The sequence below is a fragment of the Canis aureus genome, chromosome 18 (assembly GCF_053574225.1).
Source record: "Canis aureus isolate CA01 chromosome 18, VMU_Caureus_v.1.0, whole genome shotgun sequence".
Taxonomy (NCBI): domain Eukaryota; kingdom Metazoa; phylum Chordata; class Mammalia; order Carnivora; family Canidae; genus Canis; species Canis aureus.
The window spans coordinates 5,722,375-5,745,493 of record NC_135628.1 but is presented as its reverse complement, the minus strand read 5'-3'; the positions used below and the strand labels follow the sequence as shown (position 1 = coordinate 5,745,493).

The 23,119-nt window shown below is 38.0% G+C and overlaps 1 protein-coding gene and 1 long non-coding RNA gene across 3 annotated transcripts in view; one reads left to right on the top strand and one right to left on the bottom strand.

Annotated features, from left to right (window-relative positions):
- LOC144288530 (uncharacterized) overlaps positions 1-23,119 on the bottom strand; it is a 344,649-nt gene that overhangs the window by 1,704 nt on the left and 319,826 nt on the right. The window contains exons 10-11 of one of the 2 annotated variants that reach the window (XR_013356399.1): positions 1,898-2,036; positions 1,634-1,695 (exon numbers count right to left, since the gene is read on the bottom strand). The exons of the other annotated variant lie outside the window; for it this stretch is intronic. This is a non-coding gene — a long non-coding RNA (uncharacterized LOC144288530). The remainder of the gene's footprint in view (positions 1-1,633; positions 1,696-1,897; positions 2,037-23,119) is intronic. 2 annotated transcript variants of the gene reach the window in all.
- TES (testin LIM domain protein) lies at positions 271-22,308 on the top strand. Its single transcript, XM_077856060.1, has 6 exons — positions 271-356; positions 12,439-12,691; positions 13,625-13,960; positions 15,398-15,613; positions 16,028-16,186; positions 21,688-22,308. The coding sequence occupies exons 1-6, from the start codon at positions 271-273 to the stop codon at positions 21,874-21,876; spliced, it is 1,239 nt and encodes a 412-aa protein (XP_077712186.1). The 3' UTR covers positions 21,877-22,308.

Genomic DNA, 23,119 nt, shown 5'->3' with positions numbered 1-23,119 from the left:
ACTTTTTCAACTTTTACAGCATTTGTAGTCTTCTACACAGTTGTATTCTGGTGCTTTTCATGAAAAAAGAATTAAAGGTATGTTGTGTAGGTACTTCCAGTCCTCCTATCCATAGCTGAGTGTCATCATTAACCAAACATTGTGAGACTCATAAAAGAGTTGTTTGAAAGTTATATCAACAGGAGCGGTAAGTGGAATTAGAAGGGTAACTTATCGAATTTTTAAGATCTCTTATAACTGTTATAACACACATTGTTTTCTCCTTAACAGATGGGCTTAGGTCATGAGCAAGGATTTGGAGCCCCCTGTTTAAAATGCAAAGAAAAATGTGAAGGATTCGAACTACACTTTTGGAGGTAATGTTTTAAAAACTACAACCAGGACACTGCCTTCTCAGACAGTGGGGGTCTCCTGCAGATTCTCTAGCGTGGTGGCTAAGTTGTACACCTGTCATACTCTTTTCTAAGAAACGAATGAAAAATAAATCTATTCTGTTCCCCATCATTAAGTTGTGACTGAGCTAATTGGACCATAGTAGCTATATTTTGAATGGTTCATTCAAGGCCCCTCAGATTTCCTACAAGTCTAGAATACTGAATATGTCTCTTTTCTTTTTTTTTTAATTTTTATTTATTTATGATAGTCACACAGAGAGAGAGAGAGAGAGAGAGAGAGAGAGGCAGAGACATAGGCAGAGGGAGAAGCAGGCTCCATGCACTGGGAGCCCGACGTGGGATTCGATCCCGGATCTCCAGGATCGTGCCCTGGGCCAAAGGCAGGCGCCAAACTGCTGCGCCACCCAGGGATCCCTATGTCTCTTTTCTGAGTGGCAAATAAGTTTAGGGTGATCTTCTATGACTCCTGATTATAGTTATTATTATTTTCTTAGAAATTGGTAACTTTGCACCTCTTATCTGTGTATTTGTGATAAGCAATAAATATGGTTAATTAAGCATTCATTTACCAGTTGTCAGGATGTAGACTTGAATACAAGGGCTCTTCGAAATTTTCAGCTCTAAATTTACTACCGAAAAACTTAACACTTAAATTCAAAAAAATAATAATTGATTGCCATTGTCTTGGCTAGAATCAAGTACATGTATATGGCAGACAAATGTTAGTGGATCAAAAATGTGAGTTTGGAAAATAAACAAAAGTGTGAATTTTGTATAGATCTTATTTACATATTTCATTTTTTTATTTTTATTTTTTACAATTTACATATTTTATTTATTTTTTTTAAATTTTTTTAAAGATCTTATTTATTTATTCATGAGAGATAGAGAGAGAAGCAGAGACATAGGTAGAGGGAGAAGCAGGCTCCTCGAGGGAAGCCTGATGTAGGACTCGATCCTGGGACTACAAGACCATGCCCTGAACCCAAGGCAGACACTTAATCACTGAACCACCCAGGAGTCCCTACAATTTACATCTTTTAAAGTGATAGTATGTCACATAAACCTAAAAATCGGTATTTTAAACTTGTTCTTATGAAGAATACAAATGTTGTTCATTAGTGGCTGTCAAGGACTAAAATGATAGTTTATAAGTCTGTTCAAAGTAAGAATCAGCACATTACTGTTGGAAGGAAAAAAAGTTATCAACTGTAGATTATTATTAGGATGGCACTTGCCTTTTTAGAATAAATCTCACTCGAGAACCACTTCTGTACTGCATATTTCCATAGAAAACTCTCTAGAATAAAAAAATGTCATCAGCTCTTGGGACTGTATACAATGTAAGTTAAAGAAGAATATAAACAAATACAATTTGAGATATTAGGCTCTTTTGAAAGTCGTTTGATTTAGCAAGTTTTAGGAAACACAGACAGTTATTTTAAATAGTGAAGGCAACAGAAACCCCAGCCCAAACCTCACTGAGAAATGATGGTACATACAGTTCTTTATTTGTAGGGAGCGAAAGTGGTCCAGGGAGTTTTTGGATTACAGGACTTCCATGGCTCTTCCCTCTGCCACTTTTCCAAGGGACAGGGCCCTTAGGCAGCATGTCTGTCGTGTTTTTCAAAGGTAAAGTCACTAGACGCAAAGAGAGATTTCTGGATTAGAGTATTTCAGCCCTAATCAGCACACCCCTGAGCCGCGCTCTCCGTGGGCTGTGTGGAGAGTTGGGCTGCCCTCTGCTGGGCATGGCTCGTATTGTACAATCAAAATAATCCCTTTAGGTTGACTACAGTTGCCAGAAGCTGCTAATGAGATCTTTAAAAGCTCATTCTCAAGCGATAGCATCTTCCCTCCAAAGCAGAAGTTAGTTTACAGTGATTCTTGTTTCTGATATGTTATTTTTCTATTGTGGATCACTATAATCTAGGACTTTCAGATAAAAATGTCAGAGAAGAGTGGATTTCTGTGGCATGAAAATCATTTCTTTATTTTAATTTTTCCATTTGCTTATCTTGATATGCTCTGAGAACCTGTAAAGAGCCATAAAAGACTAGGGTTTTGCCACAGCCTCCAGCCTAGCTTGGGTTTATACAGTTCGTCCAGATGGTGTTGCTTAGTAGTTCCATCTTCTTCCTGGCATGAATCCGGACACATTTCTCTCTCAGAATTCTTGATAATTCCCTGACTTTTCACCACAGTTGGAAGGCTGGAGGGCAGGTGCCTTTGACCTCCAGATGAGCCACTTTCAATGCTAGGCTGGTTGTCCTGAACATAATGAAGATTCCAGGTCGGGTCTAGGGCCATAGAACTGCTGTGATTGCAGGGGGCATAGAGTCCCAGGATCCTGTCCACTTAGCTTGCTCTTCCATCTTCACGGTAACCCTTGATTTCTAGGACTCTTAGGGCTTCATGGGGTACATGGTGAAAATCAGAGCTAACTTATTCTCTGCTCTTTTGCAGTCTGACTTCCAGGCAGCTATAGGATGGTCTTGAAAATGGATGCTATCGTGTACTTCCCAGTAGCTTAAGAACTTTCGTTGCTTTCCCACTGGGCTGGATCCTTTGGGCAAAGTCTTTGGCTTAAAACCTCAACATCTATTCCTGCTTGCTTGTCTAGTCTCCTCTCCTACTTCCCTTCTAAGCACGCTGTGCTTCAACTGCTGAGGTACGTGCTGGTTCCTGAAATGCCTGTGGTTTTTTGGTATGTTTCCTTTAGCTGGAAAGACCCTCCATCTTACTATCATGAAACAAAAAGTCCTTCGTATTTTTCAGATCTTGAGTTCAAGCATCACTCCCTGAGAACTCTTCTTCCTTGCGCCCTGTATTAGTCAGCTCGGGCTTCCATTGCAAAATACCATAGATGGTGGCTGAGACAATAGAAATGTATTGTCTTCTAGTTCTGGAGGCTAGACGCCCAAGACGTTCAGTATCAGAGCATGGTTGGGTTCTGGTGAGAAACCACTTCCTGGTTTGCAGACAGCCACCTTCTCTCGGTGTCCTCACATATCTATCCTTTTCTCTGTGCATGCATATGGAGAGAGAGAGAAAGATCTCTCTTCCTCTTCTTAGAAGGCCACCAATCCTATAAGATTAGGTCCCTACTCTTATATCCTCATTTAACTTTACCTCCTAAAAACTCTATCTACAAATATAGTCACGCCAGGGGTTAGGACTTCAACATGCAGATTTGAGGGGGAGAGACACAATTCAGTCCTTGGCACCTTCTTCCCTGCTTCCCCAAGTAAAGGAAGGGGTCATTTTTGGCCTTAGCACCTTGTACACTTGTAGGAAACCAGGAAATAAATCCTCAGACCTCTCTGTTGTTCATCACTGAGATTTCCTGCTGGCATCTTCCATTGCTAGGGGCAAGGTAGCCCACTGCTGCAGTCCTTAGGGGTCAGCCTCCTAGACCATGGTCCATCCAGGGTACCATGCAGATGGGTACAGAATAGATCTGAGAGTGAATGGAAGAGATCCAGCAGGCACGACTGCCTGTTCAAGGTGTGTCACAACAGTTATCAGAAACTGAAAATGAATTCTTAGGCTCATGGAAGTTTAGAGTGGAACTTGAAACTTAGCTAGTCAGACTTCATTTTATGGATCAAAGACCTAAAACCCAAGGAAGTTAAAATAGCTTGTTTGAGCTTTTTAGGTATCAATAAGAAATATAACTTATGAAATTTCCTATGTGTTGTACACGAATAAGCACTTGTAATGATTTTCTATCGCTAAATAATGAAGTTACTATAAATTTGGGCGATTAAAACTACACTTATTAATTGATCCCGTTTACGCTTTAAGCCAGAACTCAAGGCCGGCTCAGCTGGATTCTCTGCTTAAGATTTCAAAAGGCTGGTTTTGGCCAGGTTGGGCTCTAATCTGGAAAACGGGGTTAAAATTTGCTTCTTGACTCATTTGTGATGTTAGTAGAATTCATTTCCTTCATTTCCTTGTGGGTTGTAGGTTGTCTCTGTTTCTTTGCTGGCTGTCAGTCAGGGGCTGTTCTGGCTTCTAGAAGCCACCCACATTCCTTGGCACATGGCCACCTCTGTCTTCAAAGTCAACAACAGTGCTTAGAATCCCTTCTATGCCTTAAATCTCTCCAACTTCCCCTTCTCCCAGCCAGAAAAAATTTATGTTTTTCAAGGGCTCACGTGATTAGATTTGACACACCTGGATAATCTTTTGTCACAGACAGTAAGAAAATCATGTGGGTAACCCTGGAGGGACCAGGTTAGAGGGGCCATCTTAGAATTCTGCTTTACCACAGCACCTTGTGTACCTGATTGTAACTAATCTTCATAATACTCTTTTGAGGTAAGTAATAGTATTCCCATTTTATAGATGAGAAATCAAAGATTTAGGGAGGTTAAATGACTTACCAAGGGCATGGCTTATAGCTGGCAGAGCTGGAACTTGGACCCAAAGCTTGCCAAAACCTTCCTCATCACCCACCTTCTACAAGGCAAGACAGAAACGAGGGCCTATGTTCGCACGGTCATGATCAGTGAGCTTTGGACTGCACTAAGTTGTCTTCTCTACAGGGCGGTGCTTTTTTGTGACATCTGCGTCTTTGTGGACAATGATGATTTAAATGTGAGCACACTCTCTCTTCACTGCATCAATAATTACAAGACTAGAGAAAAATAAAAGGTTTGAAGATGCCTGATACTTAATAAATAAGAGGTTCTATCTGGACGCACTTCCAAGTAATATATAGAGCTCACAAATATTTATGAGATGTTAAGACACAAACCCAAGATTTGGAGTTTATAGTCAATCATTTCATATTGAAAGTATGGTAATATCACTGGAATCATAGATTATTAATCATATAAGTAATAGGATTAGTATTTTATCTTCAATAAATCCTCCTCCTAAAACAGTAGCCTTTGTAAGAAAAGCGTTACTTGAATATAGCCTACATCGGTTCAGAGAATTTCTGATTGGCTTAGGGCTGGCGAAAACTAAAAATTTCCCACCATAAATGGTTTAATCCTTGTGTGGAATCCTGTAACAGAGGCCCATGCTTAAGTCCATATAAGTATATCCCTGTTATAAAAGGGCAGCTTCCAGCCCTTTTAAAATATGGTTTGTAGCAATGCCATGACCATACCTTTAAATCACTGTGAATGCTGGCAGCATGTCAGAGCACTCTAGTTGCTACTACTTGCCTTGTAAAAATAACATTTTTCGCAAATAGTGATACAAAAATAATTTCTCTTTGAGGGGGGGAGATGAAAGTTTCTTGACTGCTTTCAGCTTGAAACTGCAATCTGTGTATTTTTCTGAAGCAATGCTTTTGATAAATTTTGCCACACCCTCTCCTGGTTTTAACTCAAGAAATCCAAAGTTGAGGGACGCCTGGGTGGCTCAGCAGTTGAGCATCTGCCTTTGGCCCAGGGCGTGATCCGGGATCTGGGATCGAGTCCCACATCAGGCTGCCTACATGGAGCCTGCTTCTCCCTCTGCCTGTCTCTGCCTCTCTCTCTCATGAATAAATAAATAAATAAAATCTTAAAAAAAAAAATCCAAAGTTGTAATGTAAAAATGTGAGTATACAGTTCAGATTTGTCATGCACATTAACCTTTATGTGTGTATGTGTTAACACCCTCAACTTTTTTGTACAAAGAACTTTTTAGTACAATAACCCTACTCCCCCCACCCCCGACACACACTTTAGAGCTTCCCAATCTATCAGATGACATTGCATATTTTTTAAAAAGTGATTTTAAAAAGACCCTTTTAAATAAATTAATTCTGAATTCACTTTTCTTTCTTTCCCAATGTTCCTTTTTATTTATTTATTTATTTATTTTTAAGATTTTCTTTATTTACTTGACAGAGCAAGAGAGCACAAGCAGGGGGAGTTAGCAGAGGGAGAGGGAGAAGGAGAAGCAGGCTTCCCACTGAGCAGGGAGCCCGATGCAGGGTTAGATCCCAGGACTAGATCCCAGGACGTTGGGAATCATGACCTGAGGTGAAGGCAGACGTTCAACTTACCAAGCCAGCCAGGTGCCCCCCAGCACGTAAATTTTATTGACACCCTATGGAGAATTTGAGAAGTGCTTGATAGGAAGAACAGGTTTGAAGATTTAGAGTTATGGCAACTGACTTATAACTCCCTCATAAACTGCTATCAAATTGGTATAGCTCATATGAACGTAGTAAACAAGCAATTTGCATATGTCATCAATAGTATAGCCCCAGCATGTGGGTACTGTGCTCACCTGTGCCATTATTTTTGTTTTGATTTAGGCTGGCATAAAACTCAATTTTTTTAAGTTCTTGATTTTCTTAAAAAGGATGGAATCTGAGTTATTTTAGGCTGAAATGAACTATGTGATGAATGTCCTACTCCTTCTCATGCCTTTTCTTGGATACCAGGATAACAATACCCTTTTCTCTCCCAACTCCTCAACAAAATTTTCCTTTTGATAAACTTATTGAATATTTTCCTAATGACTTTAAAAGTTCTTTTAAAAGGGTGCCTGGGTGGCCTAGTCAGGTAAGTGTCAGACTCCTGATTTCTTGGGGTTGTGAGCTCGAGCCCCACACTGCGCTCAGTGCTCAGTGCATTCTGCTGGAGATTCTCTCTCCCTCTGTCCCCCTCCCTGCTTGTGTGCTCTCTCTCTCTTTCAAAGAAATAAATATTTAAAAAAATAGAAGTTCTTAAAAGATATTTCTAAAGATAAAATTTTCCAATTTAAATATGGGTGATTGAAATGTAAAACACTGTAGCCTAACCCTCCTCCAATTTAAAACAATTTTTTGAACTAGTAAATAGCATAGGTTTAAGTAGTAAATAGCATAGATTTCTATAATGGGTAGCTCTTGGCACCTGGCCCAGATTTTATAGGTTTCTTTCAGAAATTGTGGTTTGTAGCTATCCCTTTTTATTTTAGAAATGGAGGTCTGGGGTAATGGGTCTGGAAGGGATGTGGTCACTCCAGCTGCTTCGTGATGACAACTCAAACTGAAAGAACCATCCCACCCCTCGAGTCACATTCCTGCCAAGTGTTCTTCCTGCGTGCCCCCACATTGCGGCGAGGATACATATGATACATATTTAATGTAGTTATGGTTTTCAAAGCTATCATGAATCAGTCATAGGTTTTCCCACTTAGAAAACTGAAAACTTCTTTTTCCCTCATCACCGCTGCTATTGTTATATTGCTTTAGCCTAATTTTGCTTGCTTAAAAAGGGTATGTTGGGTGGGTGAAGGGGTGGGTGGGGAGAATGGATATTCTCAGAATGTAAATCTTCCAAGAATAGCCAAGACAAATAATAAGAAAGAAAAAATATAGAGATGGCTCTTCTACCATTGGTTAGTAGACCTTATTTTTTTTAACTTTTTTTTTTTTTAAGATTTTATTTATTTATTCATGAGAGACAGAGAGAGAGAGAGAGATGCAGAGACACAGGCAGAGGGAGAAGCAGGCTCCATGCAGGGGGCCCAATGTGGGACTCAATCCCCGGTCTCTAGGATCAGGCCCTGGGCTGAAGGTGGCGCTAAACTGCTGAGCCACCCGGGCTGCCCAGTAGACCTTCTTATATATAATACTTTTGTAGTAAATGTGTAACTATTCTACATATATAGAATATAAGGCATATTTTAAAGGGTCATATTTTAATCTGTAACTACAGCTCATCATAGTTCATGCTTTAGAAATGAGCAGACTTTATTTCACATACTTTTTGGTCTTTCAGATTCTAAAATCTGACTCCCCTTATTTTATGGTGTACATGTTGTTCTGCTGTAGAACTGGATAAGAAACATTTCCAAAGGAAGTCCATATCCTTCATCACAGATCCCTGTTAACATTATTACTTCTGTCTTTATAGTCAGTCACTTCACTAATTATTAGAATCAATGCCATAGGTCACAGCCATCTAAGGCTCTGTTTATCTATATTAAGAACTAAATTCCCATCCCTAAGGAACCAGATTCCCCTCAGAACGGTATGATTTTCACTTAACCCAAAAGCATTGTGATTGTTTTATGAATAATTATATTGTTTTTGTTAACTGAAGAACAAGAATGAAGAACGTAATGTGGTAGATTAATGTGCTCCTTTCCACTGGGTGGGAGTATGAGATAACCAGATGTAAGAGTCTTTTATAGCTGAACTAGAATATGCAAACGCTTCAGCAAATTCTTACCAAATAAAGATTTGTGAGCAGTGTGTGCACAAGGAAATTAGTTTGCCTCCCCACCCCGCTTATCTCTGACTCTATCTCTCTCTCTGGGACTGCACGAGTTGAATCTAATATTTTTAGTTTGCATACCTCACCTAAGAAAACAAGACACAACAATCTATAATTATTTAATAATTTGTTATTTGGCGAAGAGATTCACTTAAGAATTTTTGGTTGCTTTTTTCCTAATTTAATGATGCAGAGAAATCTAATTTTATTAATTTTAAATCCAGAAAACTTCGTAAACTCTTACCGATATTAATACATTTTTATATGATCCATAGCATCTGTGACTAACAATGGTTTTGTTTCTTCCTTTCTGGTGAATCCTTAAAATTTCAATTTCTTTCATTTTTCTTACAGCTCTGATTAGTACCCATAAGACTGTATGAGTGAAGTGATGGCAAGGTTGCTCTCTTGCTTCAGATCCTAAAGCGAATGCACTAAGTATGATGTATGTTGAGTATGAGCTTTTTTCCCAGAAACCCTTTTTAAAATTCTATCTAGTTTCCTTCTGGAGCTAAAACTACTATGCAAAAGGTAGTCACTAGAGATGTTAAAATGTATTGAATGCTTTTCCCCCCTTGCATCTTATGAGAAGCAGACAGTTGTTTTATTGGTTTCTGCTGTTATCTTCATCTTCCTTCCATGTTCTTTAGGCTTATTCTGCATGTTTCCTAACTTTCTGAGTTGACCTTCTTAGTTTTATTCTCTCATCTTTCTAACTTGAGCACGTTAGCTCTACCTTTTCTCCTTTAGTTGTGTTCTGCATTTCAATAAGTCATAGTTTTCCTTTCTTTTTTCCTTAAAATATCATTTGTTTTTAATTTCTATTGTGATTGTTTTAATATTGAATTTCTTAGGAGTCTTTCCAAAGTACTTTCTAGTTACTTTTTTGCTGTTGATTTCTAACATTATATTCAGGTTAATGTGGTTGATGGTGATTCCTTGGGCATTTCTTGAGAGCTGGTCTATCGGTATATGTTCGTTTTTCTGAAGTGTTTCAAATGTTCACAAAAAGAAGTGTTGTCCGGTCACTGGATAGGATATTTTTTTATGTGTCTGCTTGATCAGGATTATTATTGTGTTATCCAAATCTTTATTTCTAATTTTTTAGTGTTAGCATAATGAATTTGTCTATTTCTTAAATTTCTGTTATTTTTGCTTATATATTTTAAGGTTAGGTCATTAGGCAATATTAATTTTATATTTGTTACATCATAGAGATGATTTTAAACTTCTGTCGCTGTGTAGTGATTCTCTTTAATACTCATTAAAGGAAAAATCATTAAAGTCCAAAGTGTATGACATTAATATAGGTATCAAGGTTGGAATACCTGAAATATCGTTTTTGCATCCTTACACTTTCATCCTGTGTCCTTAAATTTCAAGTGTCTCTTCCAAGTAGCATATGGTTTGATTTTGTTGTTATTCAGCCTGAAATCCTTTGTCTTTTAACTGGAGCATGGAGTCCATTTGTTGTGACTATTGGTATATTTGGATTATATTAACCATCTTAATTTGTGCTTTCTACGTGTCTCAATCTTCTAAGTTTATTTTTTCTCCTCTCTTATTGCCTTCGGTTTAATTATTTGCATTTTATATCATTCCATTTTCTCTCTACAAGTTTAGAAATTATATGCAATATTTCCTTCTTTAGTTGTCTGGCTAGTTTAACATGCATGGTTCAAAACAATAATGTTAATCTATATCTTCAGTATCTTCCTGAATAATGTAAGGATGTTAGAGTGTGTTTGTAAACTCTCAGACTCCTCCCTCTGATTTACATACTCTCGTTGCCCTTTATTTACTTCCAGCTTCTGTTTTGAGCACCACAAAGTCTCTCTACTTGTCTGTTTTCCTCTGTCCCTTTTCCAGCTTCTGCTTCTCTGCCAGACCCCTTCCCTGAGTCCTCACCTTTTCTCTGTATTCTCGCCCAGGATGTGAAAGTGATCTGTTCAATTTTATGCAAATGTGTCATTTCCCAACTCCCAGATTTGTATTTTCTACCAGACTACAGTTTTTAACGTGAGATCTACATATCCTACAATCTACTTGATATATGTATCCTGTTTTATGGGCATTTCAAACTTTTCAGTAGTTGAATTTTGGAGAACTTTCATCAACACCCTCCCCTCCCCACCCCCACCCCCCAGTTACCTCAGATTTGTCATTCTTTTACAATTACTCTCAATAAGTCATACTCCTTCTACCAGCTTACGCATCTTGGAAAGCTAGGTTCATTTTTTGACAGATTTACCCTTCCCTTTACCATCACTACATCCAAGTCAACCACAAAGTTTAGTCAGTTTTACTTTGAAGGAGATCTTAAATCTGTTCTTTTCTTTTCATCTCCACTGTTAAATACCCTAGTCCAAGCTGTAACACTTGTTAACCTAGACCACAACAATAACTAGACAAGATTTAAATTCCACTTGTGAAATAATAGCAGGATTTCAGTTGCTTTGCAAACTGGATACACTATTGACATGTTAATTGGTCCCTCCTTCCACTTATGTCTACCCCTGATCCAGCCTCACATTATAGAATACAGTTTTTGAGAATGATAGATCTAAATGTGTTATTCCATTACCCAAAGGCCTTCGGTGCCTCTGGCTTATTCTTCTAGTGAAAGCTCAGTCCTTTAATAATGTGTCCAAGTCCCTGCATGATCTCATGCCTGCCTACCTCTCCAACCTTGTCATTCCCTATTTATTTACCTCACTGCATTCCTACCAGCCTTCTCTGATCATGGGATACAAGCTCTTTCCTAATTCAAGACCACCACAAATACTCTTTCTGCCTAATGTTTGGAGGCTTTTCTCTTCTCTATTTCTTTACCCCATCTCAAATATACACAAACACACACACACACACACATTTCATACTTGTTTCATCATCCTTCACATCTCAACCTAAATGTTAACTTTCTTATTGAGTGATATTTTTATGGAGTCCTTTCCTCACCATTTCCAAGTCAAAATTACTCTCTCAAAGTATCCTGAACCTTTCTTTCCTATCACAAATGCAATTATAGGGTGTAGCAATCTAAGTACATTGCTGTAAGGCTAAGTACTATAACTATATAAGCTAAGTACATTGCTTAGCACATGGACACTCGTATATGTTGCATGAAGGGAATGATTACCTGCTAGACCAGATTGGGGAAAGGGGACAGTGTCTTTCATTTAGTGGTATCTTTCATTTCATTTCTCTGAAAGTCCAGAGACTTTCATCTATCTGGTTTTTACACATATGAAAGCACATAGTAGGTGGTCACTAAGTGTTTGAAGAAATAAAAGGAAGAGGGGAAAAAAGAAAGGAAACAGGAAAGGAAAGGAAATTAGCAAGGGTACCAAAAGGAAAATGAGGAACGCTAAAGCTACATCTAGGATTATAGTCCTTTATCAGAAAAGTCATATCAACTTCCCCTCTCACTTAAAAAAACAAAAACCCAAAAATGGGTAATGGCTATAAAATGTCACCAAGCAATAAAATATGAAACCTCTTGCTGTGATAGTGTTTTGGTGATTTTATTTACTTCTCAATTTAAGAAAATGAAGAACACCAGATGAGATTTTGCTCAGATATGGCTCCTTGAGCACATACTTTTTAATCAAGACGTAACGTTCTTAAGTCTTCTAACATGAAGGTACATTTTTATGTTTCCTTGCTTAAATTTATGGATAGCTACTTGGAATCCCCATGACCAATAGCCTTTCCATACCATTATATGGAATGTGTGTAAAAGTATTTTATAAACTATAAATGTATGAGTATACTTACTTATTGATTAAGTATAATTAATTATTGCCTACTTATTTCCAAAATTATAGAAAAATATGTCGTAACTGCAAGTGTGGCCAAGAAGAGCATGATGTCCTCTTGAGCAATGAAGAGGATCGAAAAGTGGGAAAACTTTTTGAAGACACCAAATATACCACCCTGATTGCAAAGCTAAAATCAGATGGAATTCCCATGTATAAACGCAATGTCATGATACTGACCAATCCAGTTGCTGCCAAGAAGAATGTCTCCATCAATACTGTTACCTATGAATGGGCTCCACCTGTCCAGAATCAGGCATTGGTAAATAATAAGGGGGAAGGGCAATCTCTTAAAGTTTGGGGCCTACTTACTTAGGGCAATCCTTTAGTGACCTAGTCAACGTCAATCAAGTCTATTATTTTTGTGGAGTTGCCATTACTTTGACTTCCAACTCCTATTGGTTTTTGAAAGTAAAATTAGATACCTCATATATAATTTCCTGACTACTTAGATATAGTAGTAAATTAGATATAATTTCCTATATATAATTATATAATCCCCTAGATGTAGTAGGGAATTTTTGAGGGAATAGTCTGACATTCTTAATTAGATGAAAAACATCTTTTAACCTAACAGTTACTAGATACATACAAATTTTTTAAGTTTCTTTCTTACTCTTGAGAAGATTTCTCTGAAGATAGCAAAGAATATCTGAAAAAGTAGAATTTCTGTCACTCTTTTTTAGAAGTAAAAAAATATTCAACAGTGCATTTTACTATGTAAGGCAAAAAAAAAAATTGTGTCAAACTCCTTTTACTTTTATAACAACTAAATAGGGCATTTGGAAGTCTTTTAAGATTAGTTAAATCATTCAAGTGAATCTTACGATATCTTTTTTATGTAATGATAAAAATGCTGCTGATCCATAGGCAATTCTAAACATTTAAACATGCCTTCTAAAAATTTGTGTTCTCTTGCAATTATACATTTGTATATTTAGCACAGTATACATTAGTAACCAAAATCTTTTCATAAACTTTTTATAAACTTGTTAAAATTTCATGGAGAAAAATGTATCTTTCCTATATCTTTTTTGATTGTGTTAACATCTCAAGATATATATTTTATAAAGACTTACAAATGGATAAGACCCACTTCTTTCTTAAGTAATTTGCTTCTGATGAGTGTTATAAAATACTGCTTGTCTGATGGCCAAGGCATCTCCTGGTTAACAGTGGTCTCCTTGTGGTTCAGGCCAGGCAGTACATGCAGATGCTGCCCAAGGAGAAGCAGCCAGTGGCAGGCTCAGAGGGGGCCCAGTACCGAAAGAAACAGCTGGCAAAGCAGCTCCCCGCACATGACCAGGACCCTTCAAAGTGCCATGAGTTGTCTCCCAAAGAGGTGAAAGAGATGGAACAGTTTGTGAAGAAATATAAGAGCGAAGCTCTGGGAGTAGGTGATGTCAAACTTCCCCGTGAGATGGATGCTCAAAGCACCAACCGAATGTACATCCCTGGTGGGGACAGAAGCACCGCAGCAGCCGTGGGGGCCATGGAGGACAAGTCGGCTGAACACAAAAGAACTCAGTATGTAAGTGCAGAGGTCATGGTGTTGGTACAATTGGTGTATTTTACAGGTTCTCTCCCTTTCTTTGAACATTTTTGAGGAGGGCCATTCCTCCATTTCCAAAAGGAGTGGGTGAAGGAAATAAGTTAAAATTCAGTTTAGGTTTCTTTCAATGAGTCATCATGTTTGAAACCTCTGTCTAAAGCCAAATTTTCTGACTATGTGTTGCCAAGGACAATTGTCAGTTTTATGTATACATGATAGTCAGCATTGGTAACTAATCTAGAAAACAATATAACTAATCTAGAATCTGTTTCTAAACATAATTTTGGTGTTAATTGCTTATCTCTTCCCATAAACAATAATAATACATGCTTAGGTTAGTTCAGTTTTGCTTGTGAGAACATGCCTAAAATTCATAATTTAAATTTATGTGGATATACAGTTGATCCTGAAAAACATGGGTTTGAACTGTGCAGATCTACTTATGCAGATTTTTTTATTAATAGTCTAGTACTATAAATGTATTTTCCCTTCCATATGATTCTCTTAATAATAATTTTTCTCTAGCTTGCTCTATTGTAAGAATTCAGTGTATAAAAGAAATAACATACAAAATATGTGTTAATTGACAATTCAGGTCAATAGTAGACTATTAGTAGTTAAGTCTTGAGAAAGTCAGAAATTAAATGTAGATTTTTTTTTTAATTTTTTTTTTTTTTTTTTTTTTTATTTATGATAGTTACAGAGAGAGAGAGAGAGGGAGGCAGAGACACAGGCAGAGGGAGAAGCAGGCTCCATGCACCGGAAGCCCGATGTGGGATTCGATCCCGGGTCTCCGGGATCACGCCCTGGGCCAAAGGCAGGCGCCAAACCGCTGCGCCACCCAGGGATCCCTAAATGTAGATTTTTGATTGCTTGTGAGGTTAGCACCCCTAACCCCTGTGGTGTTCAAGGGTCAGCTATATAGTCGATCTTATTTTTTAAAAAAATCTGTCTTAGGGAATTAAAGTCTTTTTCTTATGCCTTGAAAGTAAAAGAGAATTGTGATACAGATGAAACTTAGTGTCTCATAGATATGATTAACACATTAACCAATAAGGCTTGGTCCTATTAAAAAAAGAGAAAAGGTACTAATAAGCTCTAATATAATCATTTTGAAAGAACCACTTAAAAATTGTGGGGAAAATTAGTGTTGCCCTTTTTCCATAGGTAACTTAAATTCAGGAAATAGTGCTCAGTGTTACCACCAGGGCACAAGAATTAGGTTTGAAAAGCCTGGAGAAAGCTAAGAAATTCCACTTCCCAGAAATACTGACACCTTATTGTCTCTGTGGACAAATTACTAATTTTAGTAGGAGTTCTTTCTCTTGCACGTTGTTTCTCTGAATTCCAACTACACTGATGATGAGAAATGCCAGTCTTACGATGACATATTGTTTTGGATGGCTTCCCTTTCAGTCTTGCTACTGCTGCAAACAGAGTATGAAGGAGGGTGACCCAGCCATCTACGCTGAAAGGGCCGGCTATGATAAGCTGTGGCACCCAGCTTGTTTCGTCTGCAGCACCTGCCACGAACTCCTGGTCGACATGATTTATTTCTGGAAGAATGGAAAGCTATACTGTGGCAGACATTACTGTGACAGTGAGAAACCACGATGTGCTGGCTGCGATGAGGTATGTATGTCCTCTGCGGCCACCGCAGGCAGGCTCCTTGTGCTCCCGTAGAGTCAGTCCCCTTACCATCCTCGCCAGGCCATGCTTAGTGGAAAAGCAACATGAATTAACCAAGCATCAGTCTCTTTATTTACACACAGAGGAGTTGAGTGGAAAAAAACTTTAGTCATTTGGAGTGTCCACGTTAGTTATATTGACTAATGAAAGACTGTCCAGAAACATAAAAGATTGATTTGGTAAACTAAATATAACCTGAGTTTAAGCACTAGGTTATTTTCAGACTTTGAGCCCAGAAAAGTAGGTTGTAGTACTTGTGGATCTAAATCCCCTATTGGCCTAAAGAACCTAGCTTTGTCATTTGTAGCAAAAAAAAAGGAAGATACGTGATTCATCTTATTTTTGCCCTCTTCCCAGTTAATATTCAGCAATGAGTACACCCAGGCAGAAAACCAAAATTGGCATTTGAAACACTTCTGCTGCTTTGACTGCGACAACATCCTAGCTGGGGAAATATACGTGATGGTCAATGACAAGCCGGTGTGCAAGCCCTGCTATGTGAAGAATCATGCTGTGGTAAGAAGCACTCTAGGGTTATGGTCGCCTCGACCTACTTTAGGACTTGATTTTAATGCCTTCATTTAAGCCAGTGAGAAACAGAAAGTACGACGCTTAAGTAGGAAGCATGACTCCTAGCATAGGGTATTAAAATCCAGGTAATTCAAAAATAATACATGCATTGACTATGAGCCACCTCAAGATTTCCATCTGTACAGTTTACACTACAGATTGTAAGTGCTACTTAGTAATCACGTCCCCACTGAAAAAAGTTCTTTAATGGGAATGAGATTGATTGATTCTCATCATATAGATCAGAGTCCATTTACATTAATATTTTTAGGAGCTGTTTGTATTCTTTTGCTCTGTTTGAGTGTTTATGGTTTCTGTTCATGTTCCTAGAGTCCCCCACTGTGGCTTCTTCTTTTTTTTTAACCTGGAGATTGTACAATGGCTATTTCTTTAAACCCTCGTTGAGTTGATGGAGTATAACAAAATTTGACCTGTGTATTTAGATTTCTTTGCATCGGCCAAACATTTAAATCTTTAATGTGAGAGTATATATATTTTTCTTGGCTCTCCCCTGCTTACACAGAGCTGCTATTGTGTGATGGCCAACAGATAAGTAATTGAGATAAAGGTAGATAAAGTTGACCATATATAGTAAAACTCTTAATCCAGGGGACGTTAAAATGATAGACATTTACTTCTTTATAAGGAAGATACGTACTAAAGTTCCCATGAGCTATCAAGTAAAGCAGACTCCTGGCTAAGAAATAAAATGACGTATCCTTCTAGGAGTGGGATACTACAGAAATAAGGTAAGTAGTTTTGATGCCAGTGCCAGTTTTCAACCTTTATCCATTCCCTGAGTACCTGAGTATAATATGTCATTTTCTGTCAATTGTACCCCATCAGTAAATCTCAGGTCCTCACAGTTACAACTACTTCAGACCTTTATTTCTTTGTCATTTGGATTATTGTAGTGACCTCGAATTAGGTGTCCCCACTTCCAATGTCCGTCTTGTCCGAAGCCACCTTCCGTGATGATGGAAGATCATCTTTCTGAAATGCAAGCCTAGTCACTAAGTCTTTGCTTCACAGATCCAGCCCCTTCTTGCCCGTTCAGCCCCTTCTACTACTTATCCGACCTAAGTCATGTTCAACAACTCATTTTCTCATTTTCTAGCTTATGCACCGTTCTCAGTCTCCTACTCGTACTAACTCCTTTGTCTGAGGCATCCTCCCATTCCATCTCACCTGACTCTGCCTCTACCTGTCCCCAGACTCAGTGTAGGCTTCTTTTAGAACCCCTGACTTGATTTTTTTTGTCCCAAACTCCACTCCTTTTCCTCTGGTGAGGGTGCCCCTCTGTGTTCCCAGGGGGCACACCTGTGTCTAATTAATACGAGCCCTTGGTCTCCTCCCTTAGACTATAAACAGCTGGTGGATAGGGCTTGCCTTTTTATTTCCATGCCCTCAACATCTGCCTTTAGGAAATGTTCAAGTGACTTATTCGTGTTCTAATATTTCTCATTTGCTTTGGGGTCAACGTGGACCTTCCTTATACCTGGGAAAAGGATAATGAGTCACCATGTGGCCTGGTACCTAATTTAGCTAAAAACTGCTTCTCTGCATGTTGTTGCTACAGTTTCCCTAAAGGAAGAGGGTTATCATAGCGTGTATTTTATTGCAGAGGTCTCAAGGAGTAGGTCTCAAGGACTTGGATGCAAATTCTGTAGAATCCTGTCTGCTTTATTTTCTGGTTACTAGAACTGCACAGTAGATAATCAGCATTTACCGGATAAAGCTTTAAACAGATGAAGCTGCTTTACTTAACTGTTACAAGCTTCTCTTCATTACATTGTAACCCATAAAGAGAAGTAACCAGAGAGATTATAAAAACAGAGTCCTTAAATTATTTAGCTTTATAAAGTGCCTGATTTCTTTTAGAAAGTTTACTTTCTCAGTAAAATGTACCATTGTCCTTTTCATAAAATTAAAATGAACAACTCTCTCCATTGCCTGAATAAGCCAGCTAATAACAAAAAGAGTTATCCGTGCCACATACTAAATGATGTCATGAATTTTGAAGATTGGTTAGTTAAGGCCATCGATCTGCTTAGAACTTTTAATCTTCAAACAGATTATTTGTAGACCTGAAGACAAGATGTCAACTCAAAACAGGGCATTTCTGTGGAAAAAGATTAACTTGGGAAGAGGATAGTGGGAAAAACAATCAATTTGTCTCTACGTGGTCTCTGGAATTCTGGTCTCAAATGGCCACTCCCTGAATTCACGTCTCTAGGACTTCACAGAGAGCTCCCTATAGCATGTGTTGTTAGCTTCTTCACGTTGTGTAGACAAATAAACTAAAAGAAGTAGGGGACATTAAAGGAAATCAGAACTAACTGAAATATTAGAAGTTTAAAAACCCAGAAAAATCAAATGTCAGGCAGAAGGTGGTAAAGCACATCCTGTCCCTGATGGATTCTATAATCCCCAGGCCCTCCATGAGGCCTAGGCAGCTTTCAGATTTATAAACAATTAGGGGCAATAGATTTTAGCTAGGACTATATGTCAGACTCTGCGATGAATAACACCTTATTAGCAAAACTAAATTATATGAAACCCCAAACCCTAAATTCTGATACCATTTGGTGCGTCCATTCGGTTGTTTTTTTTTTAACCTAAGCAATTTCCTTGATTTTACAGATAGTTGAATAGTAGTTATCACTTTTTTTTAAATCACAAATAAAAATGAGTTTCAAAAGACATAAAAAGATCCACAAGTCTTATTAGAGGGCTGAGATAAAGAAGGGAAGTCATAGTCCAAAAGTAAAGAATTTAAAATATTGAGAGTGCAATGCTTCTGTTTTATACAAACAGGTTTAAAATATTGAAAAATTATATAAGAAACACAGAAAACTTCGAAGGACAACATTCTAAATATAAAGCTACAAAATATGAATATATGCAAAGCAATTGCTTGCGTGGTACAGCTACAAATGAAGAGCGCATTTATAGTTAAAACATTCGTTTTTGTTGTATTCAGGAGTAGGGTATTGCTCATAGAGAGAGACTATCTCCGTTGCTTCTCAGGAAACACTAAGTTGACATAACATGGGAAGTAAGCAGCTATTATCTCTGTAATTAGAAATCACGTGGCTCTAAAAGTATGGAAAGTCAGGGCACCTGGGTGGCTCAGCCCGTTAACTGCCCCGCTCTTGATTTCAGCTCAGGTCATTGATGTTAGGATCGTGAGCTCGAACCCTCGTGGGCTTAAGATTAAGATTCTTTCTCTGCCTTTCTCTCTCTCTCTCTCTCTCTCTCTCTCTCTGTCTCTCTCTAAAATAAATAAATAAAATCTTAAAAAATATATGGAAAGCCTATTGCACGTTTGATGTGGGTATTTGTAAACAAGGCCTCACTTCACATCTCCCAGTGAATTGCAGCCACGTTTTAAGGTCTTTTCAAGTAAGGAGGCTCAGGCTGACTGACCTGCCTTCATCTCTCAGTGACCCCTGACAATCACATTAAAAGACCAAAGGTGCAGAAGCTTAGACACTTCCATGTAGTGTAGGACAATCTTTCTTCACTTGTTATAAAATATTTAAAAACTTTAGGTAGTCACATTCATTCAGAACATGCACAAACAAGAAGGCCTATGGAGTGTCTAGTGTTCTGGAAGTTTTGATAGGGAAGTTTTTTTTTTTTCTGCAAAATTATTGAGGGTTATATTCATTTATTTTCTTCATATATACGTCCAGCTAAAGAAGAAAAATATATGTGTTTGTGGGTGTGGCCATATTTTTTTGTACATAATATACACTGGCACAGAAAACATAGTATTAATGTTTTACAATATTAGATTATATATAGATTATGACTTAGAACAGAAGCTAGTTAGCTATATTTTTAGCGCAAACTAATTATTCTCAAATACTGTATTTTTGAGTCCTTAATTATCTTAAACATGATTTTCATTTCATATTGTGTAGAAATTAGTGATATGTCAGAGGTAAGACTAGTAAAACTACTCCTGCAAGGCTTTAGTGAGGAAAAGTTATTTTTTTTTTAAGACCATATTTTTAGGGATCCCTGGGTTGTGCAGCGGTTTAGCGCCTGCCTTTGGCCCAGGGCGTGATCCTGGAGACCTGGGATCGAATCCCACATCGGGCACCCGGTGCATGGAGCCTGCTTCTCCCTCTGTCTATGTCTCTGCCTCTCTCTCTCTCACTGTGTGCCTATCATAAATAAATAAATAAATAATAAATAAATAAGTAAGTAAATAAATAAGACCATATTTTTAAGAGCAATTTTAGATTTATAACAAAACTGAGAGGAAGACACAGCAATTTCCCATATAACCCCTCCACTTACACATATATAACCTCACTCACCGTAACACCAGTCACCTGAATGCTACATTTTTTTTTTTTTTTTTTACCAAGAATGAATCAACATTCACGTATCATCACCCAAAGTCCGTAGTTCACCTTAGTTTCATTCTTGGTGAATGTACCTTCATTTTGGTGTTGTATCTTCTGTGGATTTGGACAAATGTATAGAATGGGCAAATGACTGTACCCATCATTTTAATGTCATAGAGAATATTTCCACTGCCCTAAATGTCCTCTCCCACCTCCTTATCCCCACCCCCTGCAACCACTAATCTTTTTATTTTCTCCATAGTTTTGTCTTTGCCAGAATGTCATGGAGTTGGAATCATACAATATGTTGCTTTTTTTGATTGGTTTCTTTCACTAGGCAACGTGCCTCTCAAGTTCCTCCATTTCTTTCCATGGTTTGGCAGCTCGTACCTTTTTAGCACCGGCTAATATTCCATCATCTGTAGGCACCACAGTGTATTTTTCCCTTTATCTACTGAAGGGCATCTTGGTCGCTTCCAAATTTTGGCAGTTATGAATAAAGATTCTATAAATATCAATGTGAAAGTTTTTGTGGGGTGTGAGTTTTCACCTCCTTTAGGTCAATCCCAAGGAGCATGATTTTGGATTGTATGATAACTGTATGTTTAGTTTTCTGAGGAAAAAAAACTGTCTCCCAAAGTGGCTACACATTTTGCATTCATTCCCACCAGGAATGAATGAGAGTTCGTGGTGTTCCACATCTTCAACAGCATTTAGTATTATAGGAAAAATGTAGAACTTCTTATAATTACTGAAGTGCAGTCTAATAGAAGACATTGGAATAAAACTGCTTTGAAACTTGCCATTAGGACCCTGCCTCGAACACCATGGGGATACCCTACAAGCACCAAATCACCTGTTTGGTTTTCACCTGTTATTTCTCAGAGTGCTCAGCATGAGGACCACCCCCCCACCAGTCGCTGGCTAATGAAATTAACTAGAGGGCCACTCTCAGTTACATGTTTCTGAGGGGGTCATTCTCAGTTTAATTTACCATCTGAAAGAAATATGTTTTTGTTCAGCCATGAAAATGTCACCATCACAGTTTGACCTCTCATCCTCTTATTTGTGAAATCGACTTAACAGGTATGCCAAGGATGCCACAATGCCATCGATCCTGAAGTGCAGCGGGTGACCTATAACAATTTCAGCTGGCATGCATCCACAGAGTGCTTTTTGTGTTCCTGCTGCAGCAAGTGTCTCATTGGGCAGAAGTTCATGCCAGTAGAAGGCATGGTTTTCTGTTCAGTGGAGTGTAAGAAGATGATGTCTTAAGAGGAAAGCACCAAGCAATATTGAGTCATAGCTATCCTAAGTGGTCTGCATTTCTACTGTAAAATGCAATTTGGAAAAATAAATGGAAAAAAAGAAACTGTAAAGGAAACCAGGAGATTGTGCTTAGTATCTTTCTTTGCTGTTTTTCCTCATCAATTTTTTTTTCATCTCAATTTTTAAAACCTGCTTTAAGCGTTTGAATTTTAAAACAGTGAAGAATTTTATCTTTCCCTAGCTTTCCACATATAAAATCTTGGAGGTGGAAGCTTGGATTTAATTAATCTTCATATGCCTATCCCCCTGTGCCAAACAAACGGTATATATGAACACATAAAATTAGTGTGCTGAACGGAAAGATGCACACTGCTAGCTCTATGTTCTTTTTCCTCCCTTGTGTGAAATGAAAGGAAATTAAACTTGCCCTAATGCCAAGGCTCTACATTTATTGCCTTATCTTATTCACTGAACTTTGTAGTGATACTCAGTGAGTTCTTCTGACAGAGAAAAGAGAAAGCAGAGTACAGAGAGCTCTTATCATTCTAATGGCTTTGCATTTAGGCAGAGGTGGCTTTATCGCATTTCCCTATTTTTTTTTTTTTTAACTTGCCCTACCTCTCAGCATTCTCTTTGTAAGCTGATGACCTCTCTCCGTGGCCTTAAATACTTTATTGTCACATGTGGCATCCACTTTTTTTTCCTTCTTTTTTTACTTCTGTAGATGATTTCAGGCTTGGACGTAAAAGCCAAGCCATTCATTTATGTTTTCAATCCAAAGAATATGTATACTGTTTCTACCCAAGAAACTGTAACTTGTAATGATTGCACTTGTCTACCATGGTTTGGATGGACTTTTTTTTGCATGAATTTATTCTATTATAATGGATACTGTCATATGGTGCTTCTAAGCCTGTTCAAGGGGATGTATCGAATGTCTTCTTTGCCTGTATACTTCCATCCTTAGATATTTCTAATGTTTATTTTTCCCTAGATACTTCAATACATAGCTATGCACTATAAAAATGAAACTGAATGAAATAAATGAGTGAATGATATGTATATTCAAAATAAAGTCTCTTTCACTTCAACAGTTGTGCCTTTTATATTCATATCCTTTCCCTTTGAGGAAAAAAAATCCTTCTGCAATTGAGCATTTGTCACAGCAGGGGGCGATGTCTCCATGGGTAAAGCCTCAAACAAAAATAAAAGCTGTTTCTGACAAGACAGGAAATTAGGCTTTTCATTA